The following is a 13,697-nucleotide window of genomic DNA, read 5'->3' as shown; positions in this document are numbered from 1 at the left end:
CTTTAACCAGTTCTCAATCCATGAAAGGACCTTCCCTTTTATCCCATGACAGCTTAATTTACGTAAGAGCCTTTGGTGAGGGACCTTGTCAAAGGCTTTCTGGAAATCTAAGTACACTATGTCCACTGGATCCCCCTTGTCCACATGTTTGTTGACCCCTTCAAAGAACTCTAATAGATTAGTAAGACACGATTTCCCTTTACAGAAACCATGTTGACTATTGCTCAAGAGTTTATGTTTTTCTATGTGTCTGACAATTTTATTCTTTACTATTGTTTCAACTAATTTGCCCGGTACCGAAGTTAGACTTACTGGTCTGTAATTGCCAGGATCACCCCTAGAGCCCTTTTTAAATATTGGCGTTACATTAGCTAACTTCCAGTCATTGGGTACCGAAGCCGATTTAAAGGACAGGTTACAAACCTTAGTTAATAGTTCCGCAACTTCACATTTGAGTTCTTTCAGAACTCTTGGGTGAATGCCATCTGGTCCCGGTGACTTGTTAATGTTGAGTTTATCAATTAATTCCAAAACCTCCTCTAGTGACACTTCAAGCTGTGACAGTTCCTCAGATTTGTCACCTACAAAAGCCGGCTCAGGTTTGGGAATCTCCCTAACATCCTCAGCCGTGAAGACTGAAGCAAAGAATCCATTTAGTTTCTCTGCAATGACTTTATCGTCTTTAAGCGCTCCTTTTGTATTTTGATCATCAAGGGGCCCCACTGGTTGTTTAGCAGGCTTCCTGCTTCTGATGTACTTAAAAAACATTTTGTTATTACCTTTGGAGTTTTTGGCTAGCCGTTCTTCAAACTCCTCTTTGGCTTTTCTTATTATACTCTTGCACTTAAGTTGGCAGTGTTTGTGCTCCTTTCTATTTTCCTCACTAGGATTTGACTTCCACTTTTTAAAGGAAGTCTTTTTAAAAGTAGTAGTGTCTATCGCTCCACGCCGGTATTTAAGGTCTGTGCTTCCTGCCCTCACTCATTTTCGCTCAGCAACGAGCACCAACGCTATCTGCACTGCTTTGGGAAGTCCACATTGCATCCAGGTGCAGTGTCTGCCTCTTCTTCCCTGCCCATACCTGGGAAGGCTGGGCCCTGTGCCTTAAGCAGCACCTCCTGGAGGTCACCATGGGACCACGGTTGAATCCTAGCTGGGAAGCCCCCCTGTACATCAGCCTGAGCAGTCCAGGAGTGTGCCTCCTACGTGAAGTTCCAGTCTGGTTCTGCCAGTAGCAAGGCTGGTACCCCTCACCACACCTAGCCATGAACCACGGAAGCATGCGCATAAGCATGACTGTGAGTCTTCCTCCATATCCAAGAAAGATGCTGCACCATCCACGAGTTCTGGCCCACAAGAGCAAGAAGAAATCACATTGTTCACTGGATCTGCCAGTCCCTGTTCCTGAACCACGTATCACTCCTGCAACAGCTCTGCCGGCGCAGCATGAATAATCGATCCCAAGGCAGGCCTTCTTACCAGCCCCGGTTCAGTCCATGGACCAGTGCCATAGACACCGAGGAGAATCGGATGTGCTCCTAGGCCTTATGAATGGTGTGCCCTGGAATGGATGAGGTCTCCCCATGTTCTGGTCCATTCACCTGCTAAGATGGCTCCTTCTACATCGGATCTACCACCCTCTGGTTGTGTTCCTAGAGCACACGCCTTTCTGTCGACGCACCCATTCGTATAGGACTCCAGTTCCTCTGAGGATTTGGATACTATGCATGACTACCAGAGGGTTGTGGCAGTACCTCCTTTGCCTAATCCCAGGAGCCACCGCTACCTGGCTCCACGGACACCACCACAGCAACAGCTGGATCAACCAGGTTGCCTGTATTGGAGCTCATGGCACTAATAGCTTTCTTCAGAACCATCTCAGTCAACTCAGGACGAATCCCCTGTTTCTTCAGATCCCATTAGAGGAGGTGCAGGACAGTCAGCACCAACTACTAGACATCTTGCATGCATTGCTACTGATCAATAATGCTATTCGTCAGCTGGCATGCACTGTGTAGCACACCCCTGCCACCTACACCGCCATCCTAAAAGGGGTAGAAAAGAGGAACTGTGTCCCGTCCTCCCCCCGAAGGGGTCTGAGTTTCTGTTCTCCCATCTTCCACCTGATTCCCTGGTTATTCTGGCTGCTATGCGTCCACGCTCCACCCCCTCTGACAAGGAGGGCAAGAGGTTAGATCTTATGGGTAGAATGGTATTTTCCTCGGCCAGCCCCCAGTTCCTTATCGTGAACTACCTAGCATTGATGGCCAAATACGATTTTCTGAACTGTGGGCAGATGGCAGATTTTGCAGATAAACTACCTCTGCAGGATCATGCCCACTTACTGAATCTGGTTCTGAGTCATTGGTACTACACACAAAGCAGCGTGTGGAAAAGTCCTCCAATAGACAGCATACAGATTCATAGCATTGCCTTCCCTGCACTAGAGCTCTGAGGTCAGAGAAGTTCTTCATCAGACTTCTCTGGTACCGTGCACATCTCCATTGGACTGACCTGGTTCCAGGCCCTGATGCCAACCAAGACTTCTGGCTACTAGAGTCTTCCAACACTATCCAGATTTTTTCCCCATAGAACTTCTTATTCCGGAATAACTGGAGTCTCCCCTCCTACGGTAATGGTAATACAATGGTAAAGTCATTGGGAATTTATGTCCCTGCAACAAAGGGATGGTTTAGCAGATCCCAAATGGCACAGCACTCAGATCATTCCAGTACCATCCACAACAGACCTTCAGAACTTGTGAGGAGGAGAGGCAGACTTCAGAAAATGGAATTGCCTCCTTTTACAACTTCACCATTGGCACCTCCCTCTAAGAAACAATTTTGACATCTTGGTCAAGGACCTAAAGCAGTCTATTTCTCCAGATCCTTTGCTGCTCGATTCTACCATCCCCACCCCTTTGGAGACTACTGTCTCCTGGGAACACATTACTTCAGATGAATGGAACTTGGAGGTGATCACCATCCTCTTCAACTTTATTCCCACTTCCCTTCCCCATCCCTCTTCAAGGACCCTTCTTATGAGAAGCTCTGGACCTCTTGCTTTAAATCTTTCCTGCTCCTGGGAGAGATGGAACTGGTTCCCCAAGAGTTAATTGGAAGGGGATTCTATTCCAACTATTTTCTAGTTCCCAAGAGGATGGAGACGGAGACCGATCCTCAACCTCAGAAACTTGAACTCCTGTGTACTTTCACCGCACTTCAGGATTTTTACACTAGCTACCATAATACCAGCCCTAAATCGGGGGGAGTGGTTCGTCACCCTTGACCTCTGGGATGCCTACTACTATCATGTAGGTATCCATCCTTCCTGCAAGCATTTCCTATGTTTTGTAATAAGCTCAAATCATTACCATATCAAGTCCTATCCTTTGGGCTCTCCATACCCCCAAGGGTCTTTACAAAGGTCTTCAGTGGTGGTGGCCCACCTGTATCAGTTGGGCATCACAGTAGTTCCATACCTGGATGACTGGCTCCTCAGAGGTCACTTGGCTCTAGAGGTCCAGTCAGCAACCTCCAAAGTGCTAGCCCTATTTCAGTCTCTGGTTCTTTGCGTCAACCTGAAGAAGTCTACATTAACCTTTGTCCAACTTCATTGGAGCCATTGCAAACTCCATAACTAAAAATTTTCCACTGTGTCCAATTTCATATCTACTCTACAGCACAGTCTGCAAACAACTGAAAGGACCTGTCTGTAACTCCTCAGCCATAAGTCAGCCTCTGTGTGCATTGCACTATGTGCGAGACTGCACTTCAGTGCCCGAGACAGACACAGTCTCTCCATTGAAGGTCTGCGTGGGAAACCCATTCTCACATCCTGCACTCTCAAATATCCTAACAATGGATGCCTCTCGGATTGGGGGGCAAGCAGTTCCCACAAGGGATTATGCTCCACATTAATGTCCTGGAGCTGAGCGCAGTCTATCAACACTTTCTGCATAACATGTCAGGGTAATGCTATGTCAGGGTAATTCTGGGTAACAGGGCAGCAGTGTTAGATAAACTGTCAAGTGGGAGCAAGATCCCAGTCCAAAACTGTGGAACTGATTCATCTCCCACCAGTTAAAAATCTTGGTGTTTTATCTACCAGGCCTCCAGAATACAGTTGTGGACTCCATGAGCAGAAACGTCTGTCAGGACCATGAATTGGAGCAAAACAATTCTTTCACATCATCTGTCAAAGCTTATGTCTGCCATCAGTGGACCTATTTTCTATCCCCCAACAAATGTGAAGTTGTCACCATTTTTACTCCAAGGGACAATGTGGTCACAACTTCTTGGGAGATGCTCTGATAGCACCACAACCCCATCTCCTGCTGTAGGCTTAACCACCTCTACCTCTCATTCTCAAGACCTTACTTAGATTGGGACAGGAAAAAACAAGGGTCATTCTCATAGCACCATCATGGCTGAGACATGTTTGTTATTTGAACCTTCTTCACCTCTCAGTGGTGACACCTGTCTGTCTTCCTCTCAAGAAGGATCTCCTTTTTTAGAACTTAGGTACCCTGAATCATCTCAACCCCTCTGAACTTCAGGGCATAGCTTCCAGGTGGCTCTCGGGCATAGAGATGACCTGTTCAGATAGGGTCCAGTCAGCCCTCTTATTTAGCAGAAAAGCTATTACTTGCAAAACTTATCTTCAGAAGTGGAAGCGTTTGAATTCCTACTGTTCTCTTCGCTCCCTCAATGCTCAGAAGTTCTGTTTACCAAAATCCTAGATTACCTGTTAGACTTAAAGACACAAGATCTGCCAATAAGCTAAGTCAGAGTTCGGTTGTCTGCTATCACAGCTGTCCACTCACTTTTTGAAACCTTCTCCATTTTTTTGCCCGTTCTACTGTGGTCAGATTCCTTAAGGGGTTTACACAATTTGTTTCCCCCACTGTGGAATCCTGCTCTGCTATAGAACTTTAATTTGGAGCTCAGTGCCTTAAAGAAACATCCTTTGAACCAACAGCTACCTGTTCTCTTCTCCACCTTTCCCTCAAGACATCATTCATTATAGCTATCACTTTGGCTAGGCAAATGAGAGAACTAAGTGCACTCACGGCAGACCCATCATTCGTGACCTTCGGTAGAGACAAGGTCACACTACGTCCCCATCCTCGCTTCCTCCTTAAGGGTGTCTTCGGAATACCATATTAATCAGGAAATCCATCTACCATTGTTCTACTGAAAGCTTCATACTTCTAGAGAGGAGGCTAGTCTACACTCACTAGATGTCAGAAGAGCTCTTGTCGTCTTCCTAGACAGAACTAAAACCTTTAGGACCTTCCCCAGATTGTATCCTTTACTGACAGGATGATGGGTCACTGTATTTCCACGCAGACTGTCCAACTGGGTTTCGGGTTGTATCTTAACGTGCTATGAGACTGAGGAAATATAACCACCTCAAAGAGTGTCAGCAAACTCCACTAGGGCTCAGTCTACATCGATAGCCCTATATCAAGGGCCATGGGTTTCAAACCCCAGTCCACTGGGCTTTTAGGAGCCAGTATTTTCCAACCCACCTGTTAAGTCACTAGAACTTGAAGCTTAACTTCAGTGGCGGACTTCAGTCCTGGGATCTGATTGGCAAAACTCGAAGGGTTCTAATTGGTTCCCTGTTTCTGTTTAAACCAAGCAAAGAAACAGGAAGTTATCTGTGTAACTGGGGTTTTCTGCCTCTGCGCTACCTTCTACCTGACTCTGACCTGCCTACTGGTATCCTGACCTGGCCTGCTTCTTGACCCTGACTCCCAGTCTCTGCCCCCTGATCTCCTGGTAACCTTACTCTGCCTGACTTCTGACTCTTGGTTTGCCCTTTGGGCTCTCAGATTCCAGTCTCCTGATATCCACATCCGGCCTGCCTCCTGATTCCCGACCCCCACTCCAACCACTATGTCAGACTGTCCACAACCAGGCCATGACACTTTACTGAAAAATGTGCCCATTGCAGAAATCTGCAGGACTGCAGCTAGGTCCTCTGTTCACATGTTTGTCAAGCATTACACCATCTTACCTACTTCCAATGTTTGCGGCTCAAGGATTGGACTCCCCAGTTATCAAAGGACCCATACAAAAATAAAAACCTGTGGAAGAGATCATCTTTGACCCCAAGGGATCATCGCCACTGGGTTCTACATCTGCCGTCCTCCTTCCCCTCTATGTGGCAGTGGTTTCATGTCTCCCTGCATGCCCTCATAGAGGAGCATAAGGAGCTAATTTGCGCAGTCATGGGCCTGCAAACACAGTTTTTCAGTCTCTGATCAAGAGTTCACGGGCACAGGCATGTCCTACAGTGGAGTACCCATAGTGACAAAATATCTCGAAGAACTCAAGTTACAGTACAGGTATGTAAACTCTGCTTTTTGGACTCCCACATCAGTTTCTGTCACCATTCATGATCCCCACCACCTAACTGTTCATCATTCATCAGTCCCTCATCCTCCCTCCATAAATTCTTTAATCCTCCATTATGTCCTTTGTTGTTCCTGTGACCTTAGCCCCTCTGCACAGTTTCTTCTTTCCCCTTATACTTCCATTCTCCCACCCCAAAAATGTAATCATTATCCTGTATAATTTACCAAAGTAACCATACAATCTTAATTACTCCGACACTCCTACCCTACCATTTATTTTTTTCATTTTTTCTGTTATTAGATTGTAAATTATTATTAGCAATAAAAGTTACTGTGTGATACTTCTAAGTTAATATTGGTTTGTGAATTATGACTACTACATTTTATGTCTATTTTGCCACCTTAACACTGCATTAATGTAAGTTTTTGCAATTAATTTCCTATTTTTATTTAATAACAGAGAAGAAGAAATTAAGAGAACTGTTGCATTAACATACTTTATTGAATTTAATATTTTTTTTAAAAAAGGATTAGAGTTAGCCTTCTGATTTTTTCTATTTTCACGTTTTTCTGTATTGTAGGGAAATACGGCCTCACACAGAAGAACAAACTGGTAGTAAGAAAACTGCATATAAGATAAAATATCTTAATTGGAAAGCAAAACATAAAGAACACAGTAAAGTTTTGCCTAATCAACATACTTTGCCTGTGGTAGGTGCATGGGAATTTGAACGTGATGATGATGAATATGTTAAGTTCTTAGATCTCTTTTTGAGTTACATGCTTGAAAGAGACTTTAATTGCAGTGATCCTGGGATTCCTTTTCTGACCAGCTTTTCTGAACTCCTTAGAGAACATGAACTACACTCTCTCCTTTTTGATGTTCATACAACCCTGAAACGTCGACAGGGCAAAACTAGTAGCCAGAATGTGTTTAGAGCTGGTTGCTGCTATGCTGTTACTCTTGCATCTTGTGATTCCAAACCAGCTTCCTTGTGTAATGAAAAGCAAAAACATTTGGAAAACCAAATGTCTGTTTCAGTTCTACAACCAGCAGACTCCTCGGTGTGTGACTCAGTGAATGGACTAAAGAAATACATGGGAAAGAAAGGTTTATTTGGTCTAAACCACCTGTCAGTTTACAGAGCACAAGATAAAAAGCAAGAAATAACTATTACACCCATAACCCAGACCTTGTCTGACAATGCTTGCTCTAATATACAACCTTCAGTGACTTGTAAATATATGTACAAAACAATTCATATGAATGATGGTATACCAAGAGAGGAACTTGGTCTAGAACTGAAGAATAAATTTAGCAATATTGCAAGACTGCTTGAATGGATGATCAGATGGTCTGATAGGAGATTGCTATGTGATACCAACAAAATAGAGTCATTTCAAGAGAGCTGCCCAATGATGCGTGTGAAAACATCAGCAGCTGCTATACTTACATCATTATGGCTTTTAGGACGACACTTTTGTGATGAATCGCAAGTTAGGATCACTAGTTTTAAGGTAAGAGGATTGAATAAGTATTTAGCAGAGAGCGCTAGGATTGTCATTAATTAAACTTAAAATATTATGCATTTGTGTATTTTTAATTCTATTTTATATGCATGAATTTAAAAATAGAGATTTAAAAAATGCAGTATATAATTTTACTTTTTCCCATGCCTTTTTAAAAAAATATTTATCTAATTTAGACACTAATCCTGCATGTTGTTCCATGCACCTGGATCCCATGCATCCGTGCAGAACCCTATTTAAATTAGAGGAGCTCTGAGTTGCAGCAGTGGTATTCAGGATCATGGGCTTAATTTTGATTGGGTATTTGTTTATATTTTTGGCTGTTGAAAATAATTATCTATTGACATAGGAAAAAAGAACATTAAAAATATTCAAATATTGCACCCCATTCAGTCACCTAAACACAGGCTTTTGGTATTTTTGTTTTGGTTTGGTTTTTTTGCTCAAGTATTTTAAATATGCTCAAAATATTAAGGATATTAATTAATGTTCAGTTTCACTTAAGTAGTCAGCAAAAATGGGTGCACAATGAGCAGAGCTATGAATATAGTAAAACAAATTGGAAAGAAGGGTGAGTAATTTCCATTACTTGGGAAGATGGATAGCAATTTTAGATAACTGAAATCCATGTAAAAGGTTTCATATGTATGTTTCTGTAATTTCCTATATTACAACAGGAATGCCTGTAACTTGCACATATTACCTGCTAAAATCATAACAAGACTGAGGGGACCAGAATCCTAGGGGATAGCGAATTGACTCATAGGAAAGCATTAAATACCATATTTTTGACCTTGTTGAGGAACAAATTTAAGATAAATGTTGACAATGTATTTTATCGCAGTGAAAAGATTTGCCATGTCAAAGTGACTAGTAATAGCAAAAAACAGCATCACTGTCATAGGTCTTCTCCCCCACTTGGAGCTTTTGGGTTCCAAGATGGGGACCTGCATGGGCTCCTCTAAACTAATTCTAGTCTAGATCCGGTTCTGCTGCCACCAGTTAAGTTTAAAGTGGGTAACACACTGCCTGTCCCCCAAACTTCCCCTGGGGAACCCAGATTCAAACCCCTTGAATCTTACCAGAGAGAGAGAAACAGCCAGTTCCCCTCCCCCCCTTCCCTCTCTCCAGCCTGGTCCGGAGAGATACACACCGAGTCAAATCCTTGACTCAACACAAAGAGGGACTCACCTCCCCCTCCCCTTCCCTTGAAAATGCAACCAAGAGAAGAATCAATCAAGTCCTAAAAAGAAAAGAATTTATTAAAAGAACAAAAAGAAAGTACACTATCTCTGTAATACCAGGATGGAACAATACACAGAGTCTAACCTATAAACCTGGAGAGAATTCCCCCTCCCCCTTTCTTTCTCAGTAAAAGCAAAGTAACGGCAATAGAAATAAAGAGATTCCTTCAGCAAAACACACAATTGCAAATGTAGAAATAAACTTATAATACTAGTACGCCTTTCTAATACTCACTAGACTGAATAGATGAAAAATACTGCAGAAACCTGGGAGGACTTGATTAAGATGTCTGGACTCCCTTAGCTCCCAAGAGAGACTCTCCTCAAACAAAGAACACAGAAAAAAAAAGCTTCCCTCCACAGAGATTTGAAATTATCTTGTCCCTGATTGGTTCTCTGGTCAGGTGTTCATCAGGTACTGCTTGTTAACCCTTTACAGGTAAAAGAGACCTTAACCCTTAATTAACTGTTTATGACACGCCCCCCAAATCGCAGACAGTGGGAGACCCACACTGGCGGTGATTTCCTCCTAGAACTGTAAAATAAACAGATTAAAAAAACACATGCACTATTACAGATACTACTAAGTATGTAACCAACGAGATTTTTCACATTTCAAGAACAGTTGTTAACCATTTGATTCTGGGAAACTTTCACGAGAGAGTGCATCAGCGACTTTGTTGGAAGCTCCTGTAATGTGGTGAATTTCAAAATCAAAATTTTGGAGAGCTAAACTCCATCGGAGAAGTTTTTTGTTGTTTCCCTTGGCAGTATGAAGCCACTTTAGCGCAGCATGGTCGGTTTGTAGCTGGAACCGCCGTCCCCAAATGTATGGGCGTAGCTTTTCCAGGGCATATACAATGGCGTAACATTCCTTTTCACTGATGGACCAGTGGCTTTCCCTCTCAGACAGCTTTTTGCTGAGAAACACGACAGGATGGAAGTTGTTATACGGTCCTTTTTGCATTAGAACTGCTCCTACCCCACATTTAGATGCATGTGTGGTCACTAGGAAGGATTTGTCAAAGTCCGGGGCCCTTAACACAGGGTCAGACATGAGTGTCGCCTTAGCAGAACTGAGAGGCGGTGGGTCGCTCCGTGCCGCCGCCCATGCTTTTTTAAGGCTGTCATCGGCTTCCTGCTCAGTCTGGAACTGTTCCCTTGAGGCTGGAGACCCCAGTTCCTCCGTAGACTGTGGACTTGGGCTTGATCCCCCTGGAAGCGATGTAAGTGATGAGGTTGTTTCCGTTGACTGTGGACCGCTCTCCGCTGGTGCACTAGGTGATATTTTAGGCTCTGGCCGAGCCTCTTGGGTAGGGTTGTTTGCTGCTTCTGCCAGTTTAGGCCCGTTGGCGCCCTCTGGCGGTGGAGTTGCAAGCGCTGGGGTCAGTGTTGGTAATGGTTTTTTCGCTGGTTGCTCTTTCAGTTCCAGTTCTGGGACTGGATGTACTATAGCTGCTGTAGTTGTTGGCATGGGATTCGGTTCCACCACCTTTGTCTGGGTCTTGGGTAATACAGACGGGGTCCTGGTGGACGGCTCAGGAACAGGGATGGGAGTGCCTGCTTGTTTGGCCTGGCTGCGGGTGACCACTCCCCCCCTCTTGGCCAGCTGCACATGGTTGGCCAAGTCTTCCCCCAGTAGCATGGGGATGGAATAATTGTCATAGACAGCAAAAGTCCACGTTCCTGACCAGCCCTTGTACTGGACAGGCAATTCAGCTGTGGGTAAGCTTACCGATTTTGACATGAATGGAGAAATTGTGATTTTGACCTCTGGGTTGATGAATTTTGGGTCCACTAAAGACTGGTGGATAACTGACACGTTTGCCGCGGTGTCTTTCCATGCGGTAACCTTTCTCCTGCCCACTCTCAAGGTTTACCTGCGCTTCGGGGGTATTTGAGAGATATCTGGGCCTGGGGATCCTTGGTGTGACGATGGTGTAATGGACTGTACTCTATTGGTGTTCTTGGAGCATTTGGCCTTTATATGTCCCAGTTCATTACATTTAAAACATCGCCCAGCTGACGGGTCACTGGGCCGAGGTGGGTTGCTGGAGACTGGTGAGGTGGGACTGTAGGTGGTTTGAGGTTTTCCTTGGGTTGTAGCTGGGGTCTTGATTGGCCCCCGGTGGTAGGATTTATTGTCAGTTTGTCCCTTGTTAGATTCGCTCCCCTGGGTGGTAGCTTTTTTCTTTTCTGCTATTTTCGCCCATTTGGCTCCAATCTCTCCTGCCTGGACAATAGTTTTGGGGTCTCTATCTAGGATGTACCGTTCTGTTTTCTCAGGAACACCATCTAAGAACTGTTCCAGTCTTATCAGGAGTGACAGCTGTTTAAAATTGTGAGTTTTTGTTCCCGATAGCCATGTATTCCAATGTTTGTTAATGCAGTAGGCGTGGTTGGGGAATGACCCATCTGGTTTCCATTTTTGGGCTCTGAACTGCCGACGGGCATGTTCTGGTGTGAGCCCCATCCTAAATCTGGCCTTTGTTTGAAACAGTTGATAATTGTTCATGTCTTCCATAGGCATTTCAGCTGCCACTTCTGCTAAGGGTCCACTGAGCCGTGGCCTCAGCTCTATCATGTACTGGTCTTCAGGGATGTTGTACCCACAGCAGGTCCGTACAAAATTTTTCAAGAAGGCCTCAGTGTCATCACCTGCCCTGTAGGTGGGAAATATCTTGGGGTGGAGAACAGTGCCTGGAGAAGGGTTGTTGGGTTGGGCTGGAACAGTTGGGTTAACCCTTGCCAATTTCAGTTTTTTCTCTTTTAATTTTATTTGTCTCCTGTGGTCAGCCTCTTTGGCTTCCATCTCTCTCTTGTGGTTAGCCTCTTTGGCTAGTTGTTTCTCCATCTCCCTCTTGTGGGCAGCTTCTTCCTTGGCCAATTCTGCTCTAACTAGGTCTATTTGCAACCTAGCAAGTTACAGTTTGTCAACTGTGTCACTGCCACTCATGTTTGTGCCTTATGGTGCTGGCCACACCCCTCTGCAGTCAGGGAATTGGGTTGCTTGCTTCCCAATTCCTACCCTGTCTACTCGCGACTGAATAGAAAGAAACAAAAGCTTTTGATTTGCAATTGTGTGATGCTTATGTTGCTTGTTCACGGTTACTCACTGTGCTTTTGACCGAGAGAAAAAAAATTTTTTCCCCCTCCTGGCTCACAAGAACTAGACAAACCAGTCTAGCAAGTGCCTCTTGCACATTCTAAGTACCTCTCAGTAGGGGTCTCTTCTAACAAAAGCCTTGTTAGAAAAACCTCATTCCCTCCAGCCAGCCTAGCTGAAAATTCCTTCTAATAATCCCTTGTTAGAAAAACCTTGTCTGTTTGCCTTCAGGGTATCCCTCCCTTCTAGCCTGCATTCCTGGTTCTTAAAAATCCGTCACCACTGCTCACCATGTCATAGGTCTTCTCCCCCACTTGGAGCTTTTGGGTTCCAAGATGGGGACCTGCATGGGCTCCTCTAAACTAATCCTAGTCTAGATCCGGTTCTGCTGCCACCAGTTAAGTTTAAAGTGGGTAACACACTGCCTGTTCCCCAAACTTCCCCTGGGGAACCCAGATTCAAACCCCTTGAATCTTACCAGAGAGAGAGAAACAGCCAGTTCCCCTCCCCCCTTTCCCTCTCTCCAGCCTGCTCCGGAGAGATACACACCGAGTCAAATCCTTGACTCAACACAAAGAGGGACTCACCTGCTCCTCCCCTTCCCTTGAAAATGCAACCAAGAGAAGAATCAATCAAGTCCTAAAAAGAAAAGAATTTATTAAAAGAACAAAAAGAAAGTACACTATCTCTGTAATACCAGGATGGAACAATACACAGAGTCTAACCTATAAACCTGGAGAGAATTCCCCCTCCCCCTTTCTTTCTCAGTAAAAGCAAAGTAACAGCAATAGAAATAAAGAGATTCCTTCAGCAAAACACACAATTGCAAATGTAGAAATAAACTTATAATACTAGTACGCCTTTCTAATACTCACTAGACTGAATAGATGAAAAATACTGCAGAAACCTGGGAGGACTTGATTAAGATGTCTGGACTCCCTTAGCTCCCAAGAGAGACTCTCCTCAAACAAAGAACACAGAAAAAAAAAGCTTCCCTCCACAGAGATTTGAAATTATCTTGTCCCTGATTGGTTCTCTGGTCAGGTGTTCATCAGGTACTGCTTGTTAACCCTTTACAGGTAAAAGAGACCTTAACCCTTAACTAACTGTTTATGACAATCACATAGTCTTTAATGCAACAGACTTACTGAACGCAACGTGAATGCTTGAGACGTTTATCTTCTAGCTGCATTCCAGGTAAAGATTAGAATACTGAGTATCAACCTCTCTATAAGGAGTTGCTAGGAAGAGATAAACATTCCAAGAGTGCTGGAGTTCCTTCTGTGAGGCATTTTTATGGGTGAGAAGACTTGTGTTGTAGATACAGCTCTATCGTCTGTTGTGAGTTCTATGTAATGTATCTAGATACTATTGTATTTGAGTGGACACTTGAACATTTTGGCTTTAGTGTCCAGTTTTGGTTATGCTGTTTGAAGAAATGTATAATGTTTCC

At 44.1% G+C, this 13,697-nt stretch overlaps 1 protein-coding gene and 1 long non-coding RNA gene across 3 annotated transcripts in view; one reads left to right on the top strand and one right to left on the bottom strand.

Moving 5' to 3' along the window:
- LOC123372618 overlaps nt 1-13,484 on the bottom strand; it is a 48,751-nt gene extending 35,267 nt beyond the window's left edge. Inside the window, exons 1-3 of one of the 2 annotated variants that reach the window (XR_006580370.1) lie at nt 13,393-13,484; nt 12,832-12,883; nt 7,318-7,450 (exon numbers count right to left, since the gene is read on the bottom strand). This is a non-coding gene — a long non-coding RNA (uncharacterized LOC123372618). Of the gene's footprint in view, nt 1-7,317; nt 7,451-12,831; nt 12,884-13,392 lie in introns of those variants that run through there. The other variant, XR_006580371.1, reaches the window with a different exon arrangement.
- Nucleotides 1-13,697, top strand: part of CPLANE1 (ciliogenesis and planar polarity effector 1) — a 181,270-nt gene that overhangs the window by 92,092 nt on the left and 75,481 nt on the right. The window contains exon 26 of the mRNA XM_045020840.1: nt 6,946-7,882. Coding sequence (XP_044876775.1) covers nt 6,946-7,882 — 937 coding nt within the window. The remainder of the gene's footprint in view (nt 1-6,945; nt 7,883-13,697) is intronic.

The sequence above is a fragment of the Mauremys mutica genome, chromosome 6 (genome assembly GCF_020497125.1).
Source record: "Mauremys mutica isolate MM-2020 ecotype Southern chromosome 6, ASM2049712v1, whole genome shotgun sequence".
Taxonomy (NCBI): Eukaryota; Metazoa; Chordata; order Testudines; family Geoemydidae; genus Mauremys; species Mauremys mutica.
This window is presented reverse-complemented; position numbering and strand designations above follow the sequence as displayed.